This window comes from Tachypleus tridentatus, chromosome 10 (assembly GCF_004210375.1).
Source record: "Tachypleus tridentatus isolate NWPU-2018 chromosome 10, ASM421037v1, whole genome shotgun sequence".
Classification (NCBI taxonomy): Eukaryota; Metazoa; Arthropoda; class Merostomata; order Xiphosura; family Limulidae; genus Tachypleus; species Tachypleus tridentatus.
In genome coordinates this window covers 61,980,763-62,005,442 of record NC_134834.1, presented here as the reverse complement: position 1 = coordinate 62,005,442, position 24,680 = coordinate 61,980,763, and the positions used below count along the sequence as shown (strand labels likewise).

Here is a 24,680-nt window from a genome sequence, read left to right as displayed (position 1 = left end):
CTATGTTCAAACTCAACCTGATATTGATCTTTTAACCCACACTCAGCGAGATTATGGTCAGAGTAAGTTAAATATAGATTTTACACAAGCTCAGAAAGGATATGATCAAACTCAACCTGATCTAGGTGTTTTCCCCCAAGAACAGAGAGATTATTTTGAGAAACAGAAAAACATAGGATATGCTGCCCAATCTCCAGAAAAATATGGTGAAAATCATTTTAATATACCAGCTTTAACCCAACTTCAGAGAGATTATGGTCAGAGTAAGATAAATGTTGGAGAATTTACACAAGAAGAAGTTGGATATGATCAAACTCAGTCTGACCTAGGTGTTTTACCCCAAGCACAGAGTGATTATGGTCAGAAACAAGATATCGTAAAATATGTTGCCCAGTCTCAGGAAGAATATAGTCAACCTAACATAGCTGCTTTAGCCCAGTTTCAGAGAGATTATGGTCAGAGTAAGTTAAATATAAGAGATTTTACACAAGCACAAGTTGGATATGATCAAACTCAACCTGATCTAGGTGTTTCAGCCCAAGCACAGAGTGATTATGATCAGAAACAGAAAAGCATAGGATATTTTGCCCAATCTCAGGAAGAATATGGTCAAAGCCAACCTAACATAGCTGCTTTAGCCCAAATTCAGAGAGGTTATGGTCATAATCAGGCAGATTTAGCAATTTTAACTCCAAGTAAAGAAAATTATGGCCAAAAACAGAAGGATGTAGCAATCTTAGACCAAAACCAAGTAAATAAATTAGCCTTAGCAAAAACTGGAAGTTACGGTCAAACTGAGGCAGATATTTTATCTTTTGCTCAAACTCAGGCAGATTATGGTCGACTTCAGGCATCTGTAGCAGCTTTAACTGAAGCTGAGATAGGACGTCGTCAGAAACATCCAGATGTTTATCAAAATGTGAACCAATTATTACAAAACCAAGCAGAACTAGATATAATTCAGGAAAATAATGACGAAAGTCTGCCTTTATCCGAGGTTCAGAATAGTTATCACCAGGAGCAACCTAATTACCAACAATATTATATTCCATCTAATCATAAGACTTCTGAAGGCCGATACAATAAAAAATTTGAAATCACTGAAAATGAACCCATCGTTGCATTTCCAGGACCAGTTACTGTCTCTAGTAATGAAGAATATGCCAATAGTGCTTTTGTACCTGTAACAAAACATCAAGCCTTTTTCAATACTGGACCTGTTAATAGTCAAAGTGCTTCATCCCTAAAGGTTAGAGATTTTCAACACACTTTAACAAACAGTGAAAGTAACAACAATGTCGACATAGCCTATTATCCAGAAAGTAGTGACGATAGCAATGCCGAACTTATTACTAGTACTAAAAGTGACAGCTCAGAGATACCAGAGCATTCCGAAAGTGTAGATTTTCAAGGAATCCCAGTATACAGCACTCAGCTTAATACAGAAAGACTCGATAAAAATGTTGGTGCATTTGAAGCTACTTCAACGTTTAAAGAAGATTTTCTCCGTCAGTCTCCCTCCATTACCGAAGTACATGAGAAAGAGAATTCTCCAGTTTTCATCCCTATAAACCAACTTCTTTCTCTTGAAGGCATGGACCTTCAAAACCCTGAAGTTCTGGAGAGATTGTTGACGTTCGCACAAAATCATGGATACAAATTAGAAAAGAGGGGAGATAAAGTGGCTATTCCACTGGACCTATTAGATTCGCTTAATAGCCTTGACCAGAAAGACATTCACAGGTTTCTTGAACAACAACAGCTGTCTGGTTTCCAAGCATCAGAAGAACAGCAGATTGAAACAGTTCCTAGTTCCATCGCGTCTTAAAAATATTATGTAAGAGAAGTTTTTGTTGTTATTTTAAATGTCATTTTGTTAAGGTGTGGAGTTTTCTTTATGATCGAGGTGAATTAGGGCCAAACATAATAGGCATTTCACTTCCGTGTAGTCTTTACAAGAGAGCGTGTATAATCAGTGAAGCTCTGGTTTATAATGCAAATGACTGATGTGTTATATAAAGTTTTTAATGTAATGAATTATTTAAAATATGTAAATAAATATATATGTTTATACAACACAATAGTTTTAATAACGTCATGAAACCAAACTTATCAGTATTATTCATTCAGCACGCTTAGCATGGGTTAATATAGAGTGAGATTCGATTAACTGTGCTCTAATCAGACTGGACAGTCAGTGCTTATCCTCTTACAAGTACCACTAAAGTAGTCATGTCTGTTTTTGTTGTGTATAACTAATTCTATTTTGTTTGCCTTGCAATTTCCTTAAGATATTTAAAAGAAAACAGTAAGAAAATGCAATATATTTCATATTTAGATATTATAAAAATACATTTATAAAAAAATAGTGTTAACAACTGAATATACTTTATTTACTTTTTTCAGCACACACAAAATATTGAAAACTCTTCAACAAAAACAGATTTAAAATGTGATTAGATTTCGACCAATTAGATTTCCTTAAAACGCTGTAAAAAAGATGTATCATTAAAAATGTTGTGAACGATTTACCAAAAATTAACTAATGGTAATTCATGTTTCGTGGGAACTTAAGATCATTTTAAATGACTCATCTTGTGTAACATTAAAGTTTTTCTGGTAATTAACTATCACTGTACTAAAGTATTGACATTTTTATTCCAGTTTGAAAATACTTTAAAGAAATAATGTCACTACATGTTATACCTTAACTTCATGTTTTTAGGTTAAAATTTAAAATATCCTTGGAATGTTCATTGAAATACGGAAAAAATGAGCGAAATTTTCGGAAAAAAAAATCTTCGTGTAAATATCTCCCTTTGGCACCAATGTGCACATTGTATCCAAAAAGTCAGTGCTCAAATTATATACCTCAACATTTGATTAGAGCTTTGACTATTTTCCTCATTTTGTTTTTTTTTTAGATAATATTACTGCACACAACTAAATTACATCGTTCGTATTTTCTTTCGCGATGTATTTCAATTTCTTGATCCATTTCGTTTTTATGAGCAAATAAGAAATGTTTCATTTCTTACCGTGTAATTGCAGCCACATCTGTTACTGTTTCTTTACAAAATATTTCATGGAAAGTTAACCTAAATCCCTATGTTTCTATTATTCTTGGTCTGCTTTGTATACATTATATCCTAATCGTGTTATATGAATTATCTGATAAGAAATGCACTAGTCTAATAAATCTGACTTGTTTTAAAACATTGGCAGGTCAACATTTCTTCCGCACTCACTAAGTACTCAATATTATGAGTCAGTGCCTATCAAAACTATCCTAAACGAACTTGCTCCCTATCTGTTACTTTGTTAATAAACAACATACAGACACTAATACAAATGAATTTTTAACAAGCACTCATTAATTAGATTTCCTTTTATTTCTTGTTCATAATGGTCACTTTTGTTCAATGAGAAACAAATTGTTGGTGTTTAAAAAAAATAGGAAGGGAAAAAAAAAGACTATTCATTGCGCAATAATTAAATTATTGGTAGGTTCAATAGCAACCACTGCTAACAAATGAATAATTCTTTTAAATAACGTTATTAATCATCAGAATATTTAGTTTGTTTGTTTGTTTTTGAATTTCGCACAAAGCTACTCGAGAGCTATCTGTGCTAGCCGTCCCTAATTTAGTAGTGTAAGACTAGAGGGAAGGCAGCTTGTCATCACCACCCACCGCCAACTATTGGACTACTCTTTTACCAACGAATAGTGGGATTGACCGTAACATTATAACGCCCCCACGGCTGAGAGGGCGAGCATGGTTGGCGCGACGGGGATACGAACCCGCGACCCTCAGATTACGAGACGCACGTCTTAACACGCTTGGCCATGCCGGGCCAGAATATTTAGTAAAAACCTCTACGACACATTAGTTATTTCTATTAAAATTAGAAATAATTAGAATTTGCAAAACATATATTTAACCGTACTCGGACGTTCGTTTCTTAATTTAATAGTTGTTAATGGCATAACTTTCACTAAAGTCATGTTCGGACGGTACTAACACAAATTCAGTGAAAGGTTGCAAGTCTAAAAGCGACTGAACACCAACCACTATGAACGTTATTACAGGATAAAGATAACCATACTGTCATAATCACTATTATCTAATTAAGACTCAGAAAATCAAATAATATTCTGAATTTGTTTTGAATTTTCGTGTAAAGCTATACGAGAACCATCTGCGTTAGTTGTTCCTAATTTAGCAGTGTAAGACTAGAGGGAAAGCAGCCAGTCGTCGCCACCCACAGCCAACTCTTGGACTACTCCACGGCTGAAAGGGCGATCATGTTTGGTATGACTGGAATTCAAAACCGCGACTGTTTTTACCAGTATTCGTTGGTAATAGAGTAGCCTATGGTTCGTTTGACTGGCTGCCTTTCTTGTAGTCATACACTGCTAAATTAAAGACGACTTGGATTACGAGTCGAGCGCCCTAACCACCTGGTCGTGTTGGGCCTAATGTCGTGAACAGTGTCTTGTATTTCACAAGAGTTAAGAATATTTTACATTGTAACTAGATTTAAAACACCAATTTCTTCCTGGACAACTTTTCTTGGTTAGTCGATTAATTATAGCTTTAAATTTCTAAATGTTTAGTGAAATGGGCCAGCTACTGCTTGCGTATCCGAATATTGGACGTGTAGGTTCATGGTTCACGTCTCATTACCACAAAAACTCGCTTCAGACTCTGAGTACCATCGGTGCTCTATAAGAATAAAGGTCAAATTCCAATAATCGTTTAAAATTTACTTTTAGATATCCCGTTGGCTCGTCAGTAAAATTGGTAGGCTCTAGCACTAAAAACCTATGTTCGAGACCAGAGTTGTGCTCAGCAAAGATAGTTCATTGTGTAGCTTTATGCTGAAACACAAACAAATTGCTATTTTAATTTATACAGTTAATTGAACAGAATTATTAATAAACAGATTATTTCTCAGCCTTGATTATATAACCTTCAGTTATATTCCTGTAAATTATAACACTATTGTGGCACTTGTTCTTCATTGCATTTTGGGCTCGGCATGGCCAGGTGGTTAAGGTATTCGATTCGCAATCTGACGGTCGTGAGTTCAAATTCCCGTCACACCAAATAGCCGTGGGTGCTTTATAATGCAACGGTCAATCCCACTATTCGTTGGTTAAAAAGTAGCCTAAGAGTTGGCGGTGGTTGGTAATGACTATCTGCCTTCCCTGTATCCTTACACTGCTAAATTAGGGACGGCTAACTGAGGTAGCATTCGTATAGCTTTGAATAAGTCAGAATACGGTCAGAAAAATGGTAAAATGGACATCAGAATATCAAATGAAGATCTCGCACCTACGTATTTGTATATTTCGATAGCAAGTCCTTTAAAATGATAAAGTCATTGTTACAACGAGTGCCTAACAAATGATTATGTGAATTGTTCATTTTTGTATATCAACGCTCATAATTAATCCTTTGATGGTTATATTGACTATGGTTCTTATTGCCATCTCACCATAGCTTTTCTGTTGGTCGATCTATGTAGGTTTTATTAGTATGTCTTCCATATTGACTCTGTTGATGGTTCTATGTGGCTTTTATCACTATGTTTTCTTAACGACTCTGTTGGTTGTTCTATATGTAATTCACTACTATCTTATCATAACTGCTTTGCTGATCGATTTTGTAGGTTTTATTAGTATCCCTTCATAATGACGCTATCGATGATTCTTTATAGATTTTATGACTCTCTGAATATTATTACATTTGATGGCTTAATATAGATTTTGCAACTGTTTTTCCATATTTGTTCTGTTGTTGGTTCTCTGTAGATTTCATTACTAGTTTTTAAAATCGTTTTGTGTTTGGTTCTGTGTAGATTTTGTTTCTATTTCTTCTTCACTTCCGGCTACGATCTGTAACCCTGAAGCCATTTTCAGAACTAAGTTAATGACGAACGATGATGGTAAAACTACTTGAAGTTACATAATACAAAACAGTCTTACTTTTGTATCCTTAACCTTTTTCCTGGATGCAGAAAGAAAAATTACTTAGTTTCTTTGTTATTTGCCTTGACCCTAAGGATAGTTCACGTGAGCCACCTACCGATGTAAATGTGAAGGTTCAATTCGTCTGTTCAACCAGTGGAACGCGCATACCTTTTTGGCTGTTTGAAGTGAAAAGAAGGGGGTATATATAATGCAGACGTAAATGAGATGTTGTAATTATTCAAGTTTCTCAGCGAACCGTGAGAGGGCAACCAGAGCGTCGTTCCTGAACACTAACAACTGAACACCATTTCGATAAATATGACTCCCTGTTCCATGATCTTGGTAAGATATGATAACGTATGTTTGAACTACTACTTAATGTTTATAAAGAATCTTAATTCGTTTCAGTCGTCTAGTATGTTTGATCCAGTTGATTTAAAAACTGACGCCTCTCATACCATATGGATTTATATGAAGCAATTTAGACATTTTATAGAATCTGCATTTAAACAATAGGTTTTTAATATAGACCACACTTATTTCATTATTGATTTATTTTTTATTATTAGGATTTCGATGTTATTTTAGGTAAAGAAATGTTATTTTCTGTGTTAACTTTCCAAGAATGTAATGCCAGTGTAAAACACAACAACAGATAATTAAAATATCATAAATATCTATATAATTGTGTGTATTTTGTAGTATAAATTATTTTAACAAGATAGTTAAGCAGCCAATTTTTAACACAAATAAACATCCTGTTGTGTTTAAACGTTTCATTTGACAAATATCTGGTAATGGTTTCGACGGCGTTATATGTAAACTAAATTTCCAACACATGTTAGGTTTTTGAACTGTGTTTTTGCTATAGAAGTTTTAGTTGTAGTAACTCTTTCACATGACTGTATATAGCATCATCAAAAATACCTTAAAGGTATTTTTTAATATTAAAAAACTACATTTATTGGTATAATGTGTGAATAATCAGAATATAGATAGGTAAAGTGTGAATAGTGTATGATTAATTAGAACGTTTTAATAACTATATTACGTATATTGATTATTGTTGGTTGATTGATTGGGATATTTACTCAAAGCTACACATTTTCTGAACTGAATGACAGGAAAGAAAGCAGCTTGTCAATAGCACCCATCGTCAGCTCTTTGGCTACATTAATTAAAAAGTTGGATTTGACAATCCAATTTATATAACATCCCCATGGCCCCAATACGCTGATAACATTTTTTTATCTATAACAGGACGCAAATCATGGGTTCTCATATTCCCACATCCCAGCTTTGAGAAATGAAGCGTTGCAATCACTCAATGGAGCTTCCAAGATGTCTGTATTTATTTCAATGATGTCGAGAAAACCCACTTGTAGAGAAATATATATGCAAAAACGGCTCGTTTGGGTTGACACAAGTTGAAACACAAGCAATTAACACAGCATTACATCCACCACTATACTGGTACAGATATGTAGATGACACGGTTGCGGGATTCAAATCTACAGAACACATACTTAATTTTTTCAATCACATTAACTCTATACATCCCAACATTAACTTCACATGTGAACAGGAAGAAAGCAATCAAATATCATTTCTTAACCTCAAAATTACAAGAACCGACACACAATTCAAAACAGAAATTCACCGAAAAATCACCCATACTGGACTATACATTCCTTGGGACTCAGCACATGAAACAAAACAAAAACTCAACATACTAAGAAGCCAAATAAACCCAGCCATAAAACTATGCTCACCAGATAAAAACGATGAATTAGACAAAATAAAACAATACTTCATCAACAGCAATAAGTTTCCTCCACAAACCGTAGAAAACATTATACGCACACACCTAGACAGAAAGCAAAATCAACCAACAAAAGTAAATATATCTCACGAATCAAAACATCACGAAACCATATACCGCTGCATATTACATATTCTCAACATCAGCAGAAAAATAACCAACGTTTGGCAAAAATTGGTAACAAAATATGGCATTCCAGTTAATACCAAATTTATTCAAAAACCAGGCACAAAACTGAGGTCTATACTATGTAAAAACTACACTGACAAACACCACACCAACATTATTTATAAAATATAAAATGTGATAACTGCCACGACTTTTATATTGGAGAAACAAGTAGAAAAATGGAAACCAGATTCAAAGAACATGAAAAATCACCTTCACACGTTTTCGAACACTGCAAGTGAAATAAACACAACACAACCATAGAAAACACTCAAATACTAAATAAAGAAACAAACATAAACAAACGCAAAATTAAAGAAGCCTTCCTTATACAACAACTTAAAGCCAAAATAAACCAATATAAAGGAACGCCTTTATACCTATATTAATATAATAAAATAAATAAAATTATATATTCAAACATCTAACACCGCCCTCTACATTCCGACACTCAGTTACACAACCCCTTTCAAACATGTGATCAGCTTCCGGTCAGTTACCTCTTTCTTTGTAAACTTGACGATGACCGAATAAGGTCGAAACGTTGTTCGCTCTTCTATGTAAAATATTTTCTCAACCCAAACGAGCCGTTTTTGCATATATATTTCTGTATTTATTTGTTACTTTGACACGAAATAACTTGAAAACACAAACTAGCAGTTTCAAACCGTGCTTTATAATTTAGTCATATGTTAATCTCAAAATCAAAAGTTAGGTTCTCACAATACAAACTTAGCAAGTGGAACAACTCGTACATCCACAGGATGTCTCGAGTGTTCTCAAACGTAAGTCCAGTTTTAGCAGTATAACTATTGTCTGGATAACTTATTAAGGTTACATTTTAACTTTAGAGGTTCTTAGCATAATCAATAAAATGCACTTAAGTTTTCAACATGTTAATTCAGTAAAGTCTCCATAGACAAATAACATTTTGTTAAATGAAGCGTTTATAACAAGACCTTTGATGTCATAAACAACACCAAGAATCTCACTACCAAGAAGAATCCATTTAATTCCAATCAAAATAAGGTTTAGTTGAAAGACGTGATTAAGCTTTTGTTTCGGATATTATGAAACTATTTTGTTTCAATAAGATGGTGAAATGTCAACAAAAACAGGGAACTTTTTTACAAGAGGGAAGTTTCTCACACGTGAATGAACCGGAATTTCTGCTTAAAAGGAAAACTACATTCCAAATTTTATTGGACTTAGTGGACAGCTAAAGCAGTCATTTGAACGGATGTGTGAGTTTCTAAAACAAGCTAAAGAATGTGAAATACATCTCACTTTACCCTACATCACAGAGGTGTGATTCTCATACAATAAAAGACGTGGTTTAAGGTTTTTTAAGATCACTTTCTTTTTGGGCGTTTTCATCCACACACCCATTTTTATTCTTTTTATTTTTTATGTTGCTAAATGTTCAAGTCTGACACCATCAAGGACGACAGCTTCAACTAATACAAAGTTCACCTTAATTAAAGCACATGATTTCATAACCTTATAGTTGGAGGACAAATAAACAATATATAAACTGGCAATCGGTAAATTCCTTTCCCATTTTTATTTTCCTATCACGTTTCACAACAACAGATTATTATTAGGCAAACATCACCGTCCTACCCTAATAGCTGTAAATAATCATTAGTGTGTTAATTTTTTTTCAGCTTTTCTGATTCATTCTATTTAGAATGACTCAGCTGCATCAGTGGTTTTCAAACTTTGTCAGAGTGAGTCTTTATAAGTTAAGAGGAAAGGCTGCATCTCCTGTAGTTTACAATTTGATAGATTTTGCAGGAAAGAACACGTAGCATAGGTGGCGTCACAGTTGCAAAGTGATATCACCTGGCAAGCTAAACAAAAGTTATTTGCGATATTTTTTTCTATTTTTGGTTATTTTTGACGCTGTGGTTACATGACCCACCGCAGGATCAAAACGATTAGCTTGATGTTGATACAGTTCTTCTGTTTTATAACTAAACCAATACAAACATAAAGTGCTTTCATCAACAGATAATATTAAGTACTAATATAGACTAGTCTTCTGTAGACCCTGTTGTTGCATGACTCACTGATGAATAAAAAATAAGAGCTTGATGTTGATACAGCTCTGTTTATGCAAGTCAGTACATATTCTCTAACCAAATAGTTTGTTCTGATTGAAAGTTAAAATAGTTCCTAATAAATTTTCTTTTTACATAAGAAAACTTTTCTTGAAAACAAAATTGACACGCAATTAGCATCACCCTTGTGCTTCATGGTTTGAAGACCTCCTGTTTATATGAAATCATTGTAAACGAATTTTAAAAATATTTTCGACATTAAATTTTCAGTTACGGACGCTCCCAGTGGTTCATTCATAAATCGAGGGTTCATACGGTAAGATGTGTTCAATTAGTTATAAGATTATTTTTACTTAATAGAGTTACTAAAATTATTATATAAAACAACTAAAACTAACTCTTTCTCTTTCTGTTGCCTTTCGATGGCTCAACAGCAAGACTAAAGGCTCCCGCCGATAAAAACCGGGTTTCGATACTCGTGGTGAGCACAACACAGATAGCTCATTGTGTAACTCTAAGCTTAGCAACAGACAAACAAATGTTTATATTTTTTTTACGTGTGGCCCAATAGTGCATCGTTCCATATCTGCTCCATCTAGATCGAGATAAACTTTGTGTGATAGTTAAGTTTATGAGGACGATAAATGCTGTCATCTGCCAGTCTTCGCTCTCTTCTGAACACATTTACAACCACTGACAAGTTATCGTGTTCAATATCACGCATTACCAACTCAGATCTCCTACACAGAAGCTCGTTGGTAGAATAGGTGTAGATACGAATGTATTGTTTACTTCATTGCTAAAGCACGTGAATAGTAATATCAAAGTTTACTCGTCGCCAACACGAATATATCTTACAAGAGAACATATAAACAGAACGCGCATGTAAAAGGATATATATATCTTTTGGCTCACTGCTAGGACACATTTTTTTCTTTCTCTAGATATGTTTCCCTACATGAAGGACCGAAAATTCTAAGTATAATCGGTTCCCTACACCCAGAAAGAAATTTTTTGCCAACCCTTATTCAAGCTGTGTATCAAACACTATGGTAGAGTTTGGTTTCCTACGGTAAACAGTGCTAATTAAAATTGGTTTTAAATATTATTGAAAAAATATATATGTAGTGCTTAAACAACGCCTTAATACATTTCACTTTCAGAAACGAAGTGTTGCTTTCGTAAACACTCAGTGTTTCAGTATCAACCTACCAGTGACTACTAGTAAGAATGTATACAATGGGATATTTCCATAGCAGTTCTTAGTAAAATAAAAATTGTTCTTTCCAATATGAAAATATCACGTGTTATGTGTTTTTGCTTTATGTTCTGTATGTTTTAATGCGTAAATTTCAAGCTTTCTGTTGCTTAACTGTAACTAGGTAGTTATAATACTCAGACCCTACACTTTATTTAAAGTTATTTCAGTAATATTACTGGTTATAATGCTTATTATATATATGTATATACAAATATAAGTATCTTTAAAAAATGAAGATTAATTACATTATTAACTTAACACATGGATTTAGAACGATTCTAAGTCTCCTAAACAATCCGAACACTGTAATGTATTACTGGATTTATTTATTTCAGATATTCGTCCATAGCTACACGTTGGCTATATATACTAGCCGTCTCTAATTTTGAGCTGTTGCTAACAACAGTCACGAGCAATACTTGGTTTATCTTAAATAGATAAGAGAGATTTTATTGTCACTTTTAAAACGAGGTCCCCACCCCAAAATGCGATTTTGCAGTGAGGAGACGTGAGTCATCGACCATTAGGTCCACAGTCAGGCGTTTTATTGTTTTTTGTTGTTTTTTTTTACTTTTATTAATCCACCCTCATCGTAGGGTATAAACAAAACTACGTCAGAGATACAAGTTATTTGATTAAAATGACTGTATCATACATGTATAGTAAAAACAAAAAGAGAGAGAAATAATTACTTATAGCATATATACAGAAAATTAGTGGTAACAAACAAAAATAAGAAAAATACAAAACATAATAAAGTCTTAAAAAGTCGAATGTGCTACTCACTAAATAACTGCTATTACGAGACTATGGGATTAACACGGTAAATATCCTTTGGAACTTTTATGACAGTACATACTCCAATTCTACCGATATGTAGGGTTAGCTACAAAATATACTAAATTATTATTATTATCTTATTTCTGATTTATTTAGCTGTTTATAAAATTTTACCGAAATCATTAATTATCAACAACTCATGAGGAAAAAGGCTTAACAAAGGTCTGAATAATCAAGTAAAAAGAAAACATCTTAAAGTTAATTAGCTGTTTTATAAAGTACTTTAATTAAAGAATTTCGGTATTAGTGTTGTCCTCGATTTCATTGTAAAGCAAAACCAGCATTGTTTGACTTCAACAACTTTAATTTACATTATTCTAATATTTAACAAGATCAACATGTAATTCACACTACGTTTACGTGTACTGAAATTACTTTGGCATAACTACTGACAACTGCTAGATAATAAAAACAATGTAGTCTAAACAAACCATTTTAGGTCATAATAATAATTATTAACTTCCGTTTTCGTCCTTGTGAGCCATTTGATTCTTAGTGTGATAAAGTATGTTTTGTTAGAGACACAAATCATGACATGAGTGAAGCGACAATGCCGAATGGAACTCTAAAGTATGGTCTTCTTATTTATTATTAGCCAGATCCTATTGTATTTGTTGATGCTATATATCCAAAGAAGAACAGTTTTATTCGACCTAAATCTTGGAAGGTTTAGGATCTGGTTTGAGAGTAACGACACAGCTCTACTTAAGGTCAGTAATGACCAACCTCCACAACCTATTCATCACTTCCTGCGTAAGGAGCAACATTATCCTTATTGAATCTTATATCAGTCTTTGCTTTTAGTACGATGACAGTTTATTCCTGATTAACTGTGCAGGGAAACTTATTTAACTCTTATATTTCAATGTATATGAGCCCTCACCTCACCCCCTAAACTTTATTGTTTTTCCAACTGGGTTTTCTTTCTAGACGGCAAGTGAAGCGTGTATGGTCTTAAACCTTAAAACTGCTGCAGCATGGCCATTGTCTCCACCTTTTCTGTTATGATAATTTAAATGATCGGTCGTTGAGAAAACTTTATTCATTCTCTAAGTAAACTGCTTCTTATATGTATACCTATGACTATAGAAGCAGGTTGTGTAGCGTTCTCAGCTTTTGTTGTTATTAGAATAACAAAAGGAATTGATCATTAAATTAACAGAAACTGATTAAAATCTTAGAAACGCGAATGTAATTTAAATAAATTGCCATATCTATATACTATTGTACTTATTTCATGTTTGACTGGAGAATTTTTTAACAAAATTACGTCATTTCGTTTACTTGAAGATAATTTGCACTGTATCGTTTGCACTGAAATCTTATTCACATATATAACTTAATAATATTATTATTGTTATTTTTATTCATAATTTGTCTCTTATAAATTTTCTTTTAATTGAAAAATAAAAAGAGCCTTGTTTTCATTTCCGCTATGGTTCAGCGGCAAACCTGAGAGTGTATAACTCTAAACATTAGGTTTCTAGGCCTACAATGAACAGACCTTATCGTTGTAGCTTTGTGCTTCACTAGCACAAAAAACAACAAAGAATTTTCATAAAAGTAGAAATTCATATAATTGTAATATTAACAACAACTAAATGTTCGTTTTCAAAATCCTGTTATTATTATTACTTGTTTTTTTTTTCAGCAATAGGTGTTTTTTTTCATGGCAAATGTACCTATGACTATCCGCGATGACGAGAAAACCCACTTGTAGAGAAATATATATGTGTAAAAACGGCTGGTATGGGTTGAGAAAGCTCTAGATAGAAAACAGAACAACGTTTCGACCTTCTTCAGTCATCGTCAGATTCACAAAGAAAGAAAGAAGTAACTGACCGATAACTGACCACATGTTTGAAGGGATTGTGTAACTGATTGTAGGAATGTAGAGGGCGTGCTTAGATGTTTGATTATATTTATTAATATAGGTATAAAGATGTTCTTTTGTAATGGTTTATTTTGGACTTGAGTTGTTGTATAAATAAGGCTTCTTTAATTTTGTGCAAAACATAAACAACAATTTGTCAAATACTAAATAAAGAAACAAACATAAACAACAATTTGTCAAATACTAAGTAAAGAAACAAACATTAACAACAATTTGTCAAATACTAAATAAAGAAACAAACATAAACAACAATTTGTCAAATACTAAATAAAGAAACAAACATAAACAACAATTTGTCAAATACTAAATAAAGAAACAAACATAAACAACAATTTGTCAAATACTAAATAAAGAAACAAACATAAACAAACGCAAAATTAAAGAAGCCTTACTTATACAACAACTCAAGCCCAAAATAAACCAATACAAAGGAATACCTTTATATCTATATTAATAAATATAATCAAACATCTAAGCACGTTCTCTACATTCCTACACTCAATTACACAACCGCCTTCAAACATGTGGTCAGCTATCGATCAGTTACCTCTTTCCTTCTATGTGAACCTGACGATAACCGAAGAAGGGAGAAACGTTGTTCGCTCTTCTACATAGTGCTTTCTCTACCCATACCAGCTGTTTATACATATATATTGTACCTATGACAATAAATTTACCTTAATTATTTTTTGTCTGATTTACTGTCTCTTGGAAGTCTTTGTCCTTGTATGCTTCACTTCACAACGTATTTAATTAAATTGGACTGATAACAACAACAAAAAACTACTTTAGTGATTATTATTATTATTAGTTAATTACTTAAAGCTTTGTCTACTCATACCTTTTGGTAGTACGTTGTATCTGAAAGCATTCTAATTCCAAGTTCCAATCAGTAAACATGTGTTCGTTTTGTATAGAAATACAGGACAATACTGTAAGGAAAATATAACTATCATCCTTCGGTTTCGAAGAGAACAACGTATCTTCCATAAGTTATTGAAAACTGGTGTTCTCAGAAAAGCTAAAATAGTAACTAGATAATCAAAGTTTCAATTAATTTAATGAAATTGTTTGAGGTACGTAAGCTTGAAGAAACCTTCTAACAAACGCCATCAGGTTTCACTTTACCAAAACATTTTTGGAACAATATTCGTAAGTCACACAGTCTGAAAGAAGAAAGTGTTATGGACAATTACAATTGAAGTTGTATAATATTTTAAAAAGATAAGTTTTAAAAAAGTGACAACACTAAAGAAAACTGTTATAATGCCACTTTCTAAGCAAAAGACATCGATTATACTTGACTATCTATTCTTTACTTTGGTCTTTCCTCCATGATATATTTATAACAGATTTTGAAAGCAAAACATTATGTATTGACAAACTCAAATCACCTAGAAAAGTTATGTTGGCGATCTAGCCACACAAAGAAAATGTAGTTAATTTTCCTCAGAATATCTTATTATCTTACCCAATGTTATTATAAAACATTGTATCTATGACATGTACTATGCCTACCTATGATTAAAATTTGCTTTATTGCAAGCACAGTTGCAAGCGCTTTCCACCTGTGCAGTCTTTCGCCTAGAAACAAACAAACATTCTTCCTCTCTTCCTAGTTCGATCGATCTGTTCCACTAACTTAGCTCGCTCACACAGTAGCCAAACCACACTTTTCTTATTCATCCCATAGTGAGTTATCTTCTATTATTTCACTTTTACACTCGGTCAAGTTCTCTATTCTCTGTACTTGAAGCTGTTAACGTAATCCTCCTTCAAGAACCTTCTAAAATGTATTCTAACTTCACCACTGAATTTCCTCAATCTAAAACATGTTGCCGTCAACTTCCACTAAGAGTGCTTCTTACCTTGTCATGTGATATATGAAGAAACAAGGTCCAGCCCAACACTTCTCTGTTCCATTTTTCTCTGCCTCCATTTATTTACAATCCTATTCATAGGTCTCAAACTCTTATTTCAGACTCTTATTCAGTCTTCCTGTCGTGCCAAAACACAGACTGATTTCCCTCAAACAGTGAATGTCTGTTTTATTCCAAGCTTCCTTTGACCTTGTAAAGTCCCACTCCAGTTCCAAGTATGATAACAGCGAGGACATTTTCAAAGCGTCTAACACCGCAGTCTTGTGGCTAACAACTTCATCCACCTTTAAACGCCATACTCTCGTCCTTCTCAATGCTTCTTATATCTTTAAACCTTACTCCTGTACCTCTTCATATAATTACCGCTATATTATGCCTCTCATAATTTGATTTAATCACTTACTTTCAGGATATTTAGCTATTTGTTCATCCTATTCAAATCATCTTGTTCTGGGTAAAACTATTCTACCACGTGTAGGAAAGAGAGCAAGTCAACATCTGCCTGACCTTCCTTTCTTAGTTAAACACTTGTGACAAGATAGACTGTCTGAAAAGTTCTCAACAACCAAGTTAAGCAACGTCCCTTGAAAACATATCATTTCACGATGTTTACAATGATGTTTGCACCTGTTTCTGAAGCAAAGGCAATAAATACTTCTATTTATAATCAATACCAGTGCGTAGAAAATCAAAATAATAATAGCAGATATCCAACTTCAGCACAACTTTGTATCAAAGATCAAAATTAATATTTTTTTTAAAAGTGCACCAAATAGTTTACTGAAATAATCAGAAAGAATATTTCACAGAATTATGAAAAATGCTTATTCAATCCGATTTAAATGATTTTACTTGCTACACATACAGAAGTAAAATATTGAAAGAAACTTTGAAGATATTTCAAAATTATTTGTTTATTTGTTTTTTAATTTCGCGCAAAACTACACAAGGTCTATCTGCACTAACCGTCCATAATTTTGCGGTGTAAGACACCAAACATGCTCACCCTTTCAGCCGTGGGAGTGTTATAATGTGATAGTCAATCCCACTATCGCTGATAAAAGAGTAGCCCAAGGTTGGCGGTGGTTGGTGACGAGAATTCAAGCCCGCGACTCTCAGATTACGAGTCGAGCGCAGTAACCACCTAGGCATGCCGGTCCGAAAATCTTTGTTACTTTAACATAAACTGAAGAGAAATGAAGGTGTAATAGTTCAATCATTAAATAAAATAGACTAAGTGATTTCATACCTTAAATACCGAAAGGTAAAAAGAATTTGGAACTGATGAATAACAGATATTGCTCAATATTTTAAAGAAGATCAAAACATATATTGCACACTTAAAGAATTAAAACAAAAAAAAACTTGATTTATTCCTGATGACTTCATCACTTCACACCTTAAAAACTGTTTGCAACGTTACTTGTTCTTTAGGACAGCCCCCAGGTGGCTCATCGATGTATGTGGATGCTCATAACGCTAGAATCCGGATTTAGATGTCCGTACTGGACAGAGCACAGGTGTCTTTGTGCTTATAAACAACAAAATAAAAACATAAGAAGGCCATCAGCTTCTCACCTCAGACAGCCTATGTGAACAAGCTTATTTTCATACAACTACACTGAATTTCATATGTAATTATTTTAGATGCTAATAGTACTCTAAAAAGGAAAAGGAAAATAGTATGTAATTACGGGTTTCTTTGTGGCTATTATGCCACATTATGCCACAAACATCGTTATAGAAGTAAATCTAGTTGGAAGTAGTTAACCTAATTGATATATATGAATTGGAAATAATAGTTTTGGCTTAAATGATTTGAATAATGTTTGTTCTGAACAACAAACTTATTTTTATGTTTAACGTATAGAGCATTGTTAAATAGTTCTTTATAATTAACAATTTCTTTGCGTTGTTTAAATTTAAACTTCAAAATGACTAGCTTAAAATGGCATTTTGAAATAAGATATTAATAAATTAAGCGTCAATTACCCAATTAGTTATATATTGACTCTTTTATCTGAGCAAACGCTCAAAAATAAATTACTGAATTAGGTTTGTGCTAATGTCATTTGTTTTCTTCAGTATAAACTAATTTTTTTATATAAATATAAGCTTTATTTTTCCTCAGCTCTTCTACTTCATGAATGTTTTGACTTATTTGACTTGTGGTCAACAGCGATTTCAACAAAATGGACGGTTCGCTGTTATTCCTTTGTTTAAACAATCTTATGATCAACATGATAAAGGAGAAACAGGTTCAACAAAAGTTCGGTTTCGGATTCCTCTTTTTTTCCAGGATGGCAAAGTTCAAGTTGGTGAAATACGAAAAATCCAAAATGACCAGTTTGCAAGCTCAATCCCCCATAATCAGTTTGATGTTTCAATATACCAACCTAGAGAAACGCCTGTTTTCACTCTTTCGCCGTTACTTGTTTCACAAAAACAGATCGAGACAAGAGAAAATTTTCGAAGTAAAGATTCCGAAAATGACAACCTATTTTACAACCATTCACGTTACAAGAACAGTGAAGTTGGTTTTCCAGACCATAATCAATCGAGAGGAAAATCGAGTTTTTATAAAGTTAGGGGTAATAACCAGCCACCGACTACTCATCGGAGAGGAAACTATAGACTCGACTTTTCCACAGAGAAAAACAATAAGCAAAAATACTCACCTCAAACACCTAATGACAATTATCAATTAAGAACAAATCAACATGAGCATTTCGACTCATCAGTGGAAGATAATACAAATGAACCGTTTACTAACGAAGGTCAAACTTATTCCACTGTATCTGGTTATTCTAAATATCCAAAGTTTGCTAGTGATCTCAGTAGCAGATTAGCAGGTATTAAACAGTTAATTTATAATTCTCAAAGAGATCCAGAACGTGGCCACCTGGCGGTCAATACAAACAATTCAAATAATAAAGGTCATTCAGTTTTTTTCTCACAACATGTTCCTGTTGAAGAATCAATTATGCATCCAGTTCAAGATCTACCTTCCTGCACAAACAGCATTCTTGGATACTGCCCTTTCCAAACAGAGTACCCCAGGTAAATATATTTATTCTGTTTGAAGGAGTTACGTAACTCAGCGTTTCAGTTTTCTCTGTTAAATGTGATAAATAAACATAAAACAGAAGATTAACTACAAATTATACCATTTCTTTCAATGATAACGTAATCCGAAAATATAACAAAAGATAACCGTTGAAAAAACTTGGTTTTAATAATCCATACAGTGATTGATTTCTATCAAAAGGAATCTGCTTGTGTTTCTACTGTCTTTTACTCGAATACAATAAATATTTATTTTCACAGGCTTTTTCTTTGTTTATTAATGTGTATCACATTCTTGCTTTCATTAACTAGTATGAATGATATATAAAGTAAATATGTTTAGAATATTTTACGTGTTGTTTTCTTAATCTAAGTTATACGAAATGATTTTAATTTCCTGTTTTGACAAATCAAGAAAATTATAAAATAAAACAAGATTTTAGTATTTACTGTGTGCCAACCATACCAAGGATAACAAGGTTGTGGGTAACTATTCCTTACCTCAGCAAACATTCCTTGTTAAATCATGTAGCTGGGCGTGGCATAGGTATTAGCGTGCCAGATTCTAAACTCCAGGATCCAAAGTTGGAGTCTCGTTGTCGTAAAATCGCCTTCCGCACTTTCAGACTGCGGAAAGATCACACTATTAGATTAAAGAGTTGGCGGTAAGTGATGTTAACTAGCTACCTTCCTTCTAGTATGACAGTTTAAAATTAGGGAAGACTAGCGCAGGTAACCTTTTGTGTAGTTGGGCATAAGTATCTGAAACCAACCGATCATTTACCGTATCAGCTCAGTAAAATGCAGATGTAGTGTTAAAAATCCGACTGCGTATAATTGTTTTACCAACTTAAATTTCCTAGCGTCACAGAGAGAAATGAAAATGTAGGAGTCATTACCTTAAAATTATTGTGATGTGAAACTCATAATTTATTTGCAAATTTATTTTCCTCAACAAAATATGAATTTAACTGAACAAAACTCAACGTAGAGACATAATCTACTCTTTGATTCGCTACTTCCGGTCCAGCAGATTAATTTTGTTAAATTCACAGATCATTCATGCTGCTTGGTAAAGAGAAACAAATAAACAAAGTAAACCTAGCATAGTGTTGAAATATGAGCAGTTTATTTGGTTGTGATGTATAGTCGCTTACTCAGCATTATCAGTTAACTGTAACGAAATATCATGTTATCCGAGCACTTAAAGTATTGTAAGTTATAATTATTAGTGGTGAGTTAAGAACTGTATAACATTTCCAAGTTGGTAACTTGTGTGAAATCTGATTTGGCTATCATGTATAGTTGACCACTATCTGAAGTTACATAAAATGTTTAAGTATAACCAAATCTCTGTCTTTGCTCCAAACATATGATAGTTTATGAAATTATGTTAAATTTTTATACTCTTTTAGTGAATGTTTTGAGAAATAACTGCTACAGCCAAAATTATCTATGGTGTCCATAAAGTTGTTTTCTTTTGATTTAGTGACCTGAGCAATGTGGTTAGAAAACGATATTCGTACAAGTTGAAAACAATGCTGGAAGAGCTGCACACAGTTTCAGATGATATTGGAAGTTATGGTTATAGTGAATCTAGCGGCGGACTATATATCTGCCCATCCGAACTTCGTGAGTTACAGCCAGGATGGGCCAAAAACATTAGTGGAAACTGGGTAGCAATTTTTAACTCTGAACATATTCCACAAAAGGTCAGAGTGGAAGTCTGCAAGTAAGTCTGTTACTGTTGTTATTCAATGAACGTATTATTTGTAAGTCTGTTACTTTTGTCGTTCAATGTTCAACGTACGTATTACTTCAATAAAAGTAGAAATGGACAGCAAGCCTAAAAAGAAACATTTATAAACTTTTCTACCATAATGTATTTCAGAAACAACAACAATAATATAACAACATGAATATTTTCTTAGTAAAGTGTGGCTTTTCATCCTTAATAAAGTTACCTTTACATCCTTACTGAAGAAGGTTTTACATTCTTTCTAGAGTTGGTTTTCATCCTTGTCATTGATGACTTCACATTCTCAACAAAAGTGACTTTACTTCTTTAGTAAACTTAGCTTTATACCCTTACTAAAGGAGGTTTTTACATTCTTACTAAATATGGTTTAATTGGAGCTACTTTTAAATTTTTAACGTGACTGAACTATTTTAGGAGACTTAAAATATTAATGTTTACTTTTTATGAAAAATAACAAAATATATATATTTAAATAATAAAATACATATGTCTATATTCATAATTGTTTGTTTGTTTCGAATTTCGAGCAAAGCTACACGAGGGCTATATGCGCTAGTCGTTTCTAATTTAGCAGTGTAAGACTAGAAGAAGGCAGCTAGTCATCACCACCCGCCACCAACTCTTGGGCTACTTTTTTACAAACGAATAGTGGGATTGATCATCACATTATAACACTCCCAAAGCTGAAAGGGCGAATATCTCTGGTGTGACGGGGATTCGAATCCTCGACCCTCGGATTACGAGTCGAGTGTCTTAACTACCTAGCCATGCTGGGCCGTATTCTTAATACAATTGATTATGTAAATAGGCTTATGTATTATCTTAAAAACAGTAATCTGAGCAGAATAATACAAATATTGTAAAAATGTACTGTTAATCAAAATTTTCTACTTTATGTAGCTACCAAAATATAATCTCATTAAGTTTGTTTATATGCTCTTTCTCTCTTGTAAAAGAAGGAAGTTTAACTTTATTTCATAATCTGAAGAAATATTTCGTTTATTTTATCTTCAGGAGAGAAGGCGCTGAGTGTCCATATATCAGACATGGTATTTACTCTGAATGCAAACAAAGGTTCTCCCTTCATCGGTTGGTAGCGTTTGATCCGTTTCACCCTCACACAGGTCCATTTGTTGGTGTTTTTAGACTTCCGTCATGTTGTTCGTGTTGGATTGGGTATGGTCATGGATAAAGATTATTGTCATAATTTTAACAAAAGATGTCGGAGTTTTATAATATCTCATGAACTATTTTGGTGAAGGTAAAAATATTTGGAGTTGAAAGTGGTTTTGTCTTGTTGATACAGGTTTATACCATATGAGTAACGTTTAAGGAAATAAACCCAAAATATGGATTGCCATACACTTATTTTGTTTTAGTAATTAGACAATTGTCTAATAACGGTTTATGGAACTTATTTCGAAAGTTTGCATAAATAAAACATTAACATGAATAATGGCTCGTGTTTGGTGTATTTTTTTTAAACAATGATCTCTTCTGATAAGCGTCATATTTTTTTTGTGTAGAGTTTACATAATTAGCACTTATACTAATAGGACTGGTGAGTATGTCAGCCCTATTCAGAATTATTCAATGGCTTATTGCAAAGATAATTTCCTTCCATATTTCATGAAATACTTAAGTAAATTCAACAAAATACACCCAAAAATAATAATATAAACTTAGACATCTGAGACGGCTTCATTCTACAAAATATAAACTTAGACACCTGAGACGGCTACATTCTACAAAAAGTCTGGAACACTATCTGAAATGCAAGTCTCACATAACATACAAATTGAAATAATATTTGAAAACTACCTGTACTAGTAGAGGAAGTGTTGCCTCTACTGATTTTTTTTTTTTTTAGTCTGTACATAAAGTAAAGCTTGTTTATTTTTAATTTTCGGTTTGCAGTTAAGATATTAGTTCTATTATAGGGATTACCTAGATTCGCCTGTTTCTATAGTTCACAATATTATTTTGTTTTAATAAAGCGATTTTCACACCTCATACAACTTACATTCAAGGTACGAATTTCGTTAATCTGTTCAGCCACTATTTTGTCTTCGTAACGTTTTTGTTTTTTTTCAAACAAGACAATTTCTTCAACACGTTGCAAAAACAAGGAAGGTTTGAAACATCTTGGGCCCCCTATGACTCAGTGATAAGTTTAAAACTTATAAAAATCGAGGTTAAAACAATAACCCAAACAATAAATCAACCAACCGTCATTACTTGATTGATAAAAACATCATGAAACAAGATAAATACATAATTGTAAATTTAAAAACCCACGTATAGGGATGGTAAAAAGTAGGGAAACAAGGTTGGGCATGCTGTAGACATTATTTACTTAAACTTGAGATCCCTATTTTGATTCCTTTAAATGTAATTGTAGGTAACAACATGAAGCCAAAATAAGGATTTGTAGTTTGAGTAAATAATGTCTACAATTTCGTCAGCCTACTTTTTACGATCTCTTTTTTTTCAGGTTTTTAAATTCTCAATTTGTTATTTATCTTGTTGTTGACTTTTTTCTAATGCTCAGCTATGGGCAAAGAATTACTTGATACAGTAACCAGCTTAAATAATGTAATGATAATAAATATAACTAGTTGGCTGCTGATATGGTTTTAAGTTTATAAATAATATAGGGTTTGGCACCCTGAAAACGTTAATTGTATAGTGTACAAAGCACTGAGTATCTAGATACTACAGTTATCTAACATTCATTTATTATTGATTGGTAATTCTCTTTTCACCCTGTACCTAAGCTTCTTAATGAAACACAGAATTACAAACGGACCATTTTGAGCAGATTTTATTTTTTTTATAAATCTAACATGCATGTTTTTGTACGTTTTATATATGTGTACAGCCATAGCAGTAACAGAAAGGTTTTAAAGTGTTTTTTTAAATGAATCTTTACTGTTTAAGATGTTTTTACCTGAAACGTTTATTAGGGTTCTATGCAATTCCTAACATTCCATGTTATGAACCACTTTCGTGGTTAGTGTTTGTTTGTTTAGATTTAAGCACAAAGCTTCACAATGAGCTCTCTGTGCTCTGCCAATCATGAATATTGAAACCCGGTTTTTAGCGGTTTGAGTCCCCACACATACCACTTTGCCACGGTGGGGGATGGTTAATAATAACAAACTACAAACAGAGCGTTGTGAGGGATGTGGTTATGTCATCTTCTTCACTTTTCTGTTGTTTGTAAAATTTCTTATATAAATATGTAATGTATCTGCAGAAACAATTACAATTGTGCTTTCCAGATTATGCATAGATGAGAAGACATAAAAAGAAGTTTAAGATCATTATAGAAAGACACAAAAAATAAAAAAGTCAATTGATTTTATTTTCAACATGTATTACCAAGTCTTAACACAGTATTAACAAACTGATGTAAACAAACATTATTTTAAAGAAAAACCTAACCTTATTTTGCTTTTATTGAAAACGCAAAATAAATTTACACAAATTTAACTTACACTTTTAACTTATTGTGTAAATTTAAATTTACACAATATTTAACTATATATATTTACATATTCAATAGTTCGCTTCCGTAACATAGCTTTCTCTATCATTTTCTTAATTGAAACAATTGTAAAAACTTGAAACTTTTGTTTCTAATTGTTCAGAAATTATACAGATCGAAAATATTTATATTGTTATTAAACCAAAAGCTATCCAATGGGCTATTTTTTCAATGTTCTACCATTAAAACGAATCTTTAAAACCTGATTTATCTTACCACGCTTTCATTCTTCCAAGGCCAAAAAACTCTATCTATTAACGCAATTTTAGGAAACACGTCTGTCACCTAGAGTCAAGTGCCGGTAGTTAATTAAATCCCCACCCCCTTTATTACGTCACACTTAATATACTGTTTAAATCTCCGTTTACAATATTCATCCTTGCCGATAGAGTAGAATGTT

At 32.9% G+C, this 24,680-nt stretch overlaps 1 protein-coding gene and 1 long non-coding RNA gene across 2 annotated transcripts in view; one reads left to right on the top strand and one right to left on the bottom strand.

Moving 5' to 3' along the window:
• LOC143229416 (uncharacterized) overlaps positions 1 to 16,400 on the bottom strand; it is a 38,032-nt gene extending 21,632 nt beyond the window's left edge. The window contains exons 1-2 of the long non-coding RNA XR_013015854.1: positions 15,544 to 16,400; positions 14,867 to 14,957 (exon numbers count right to left, since the gene is read on the bottom strand). This is a non-coding gene — a long non-coding RNA (uncharacterized LOC143229416). The remainder of the gene's footprint in view (positions 1 to 14,866; positions 14,958 to 15,543) is intronic.
• Positions 6,135 to 22,186, top strand: LOC143229413 (uncharacterized). Its single transcript, XM_076461726.1, has 4 exons — positions 6,135 to 6,319; positions 18,037 to 18,965; positions 20,461 to 20,703; positions 21,745 to 22,186. Exons 1-4 carry the CDS (start codon positions 6,296 to 6,298, stop codon positions 21,920 to 21,922), a joined length of 1,374 nt encoding a protein of 457 aa, XP_076317841.1. The 5' UTR covers positions 6,135 to 6,295; the 3' UTR covers positions 21,923 to 22,186.
• The last annotated feature ends 2,494 nt before the right edge of the window (positions 22,187 to 24,680 follow it).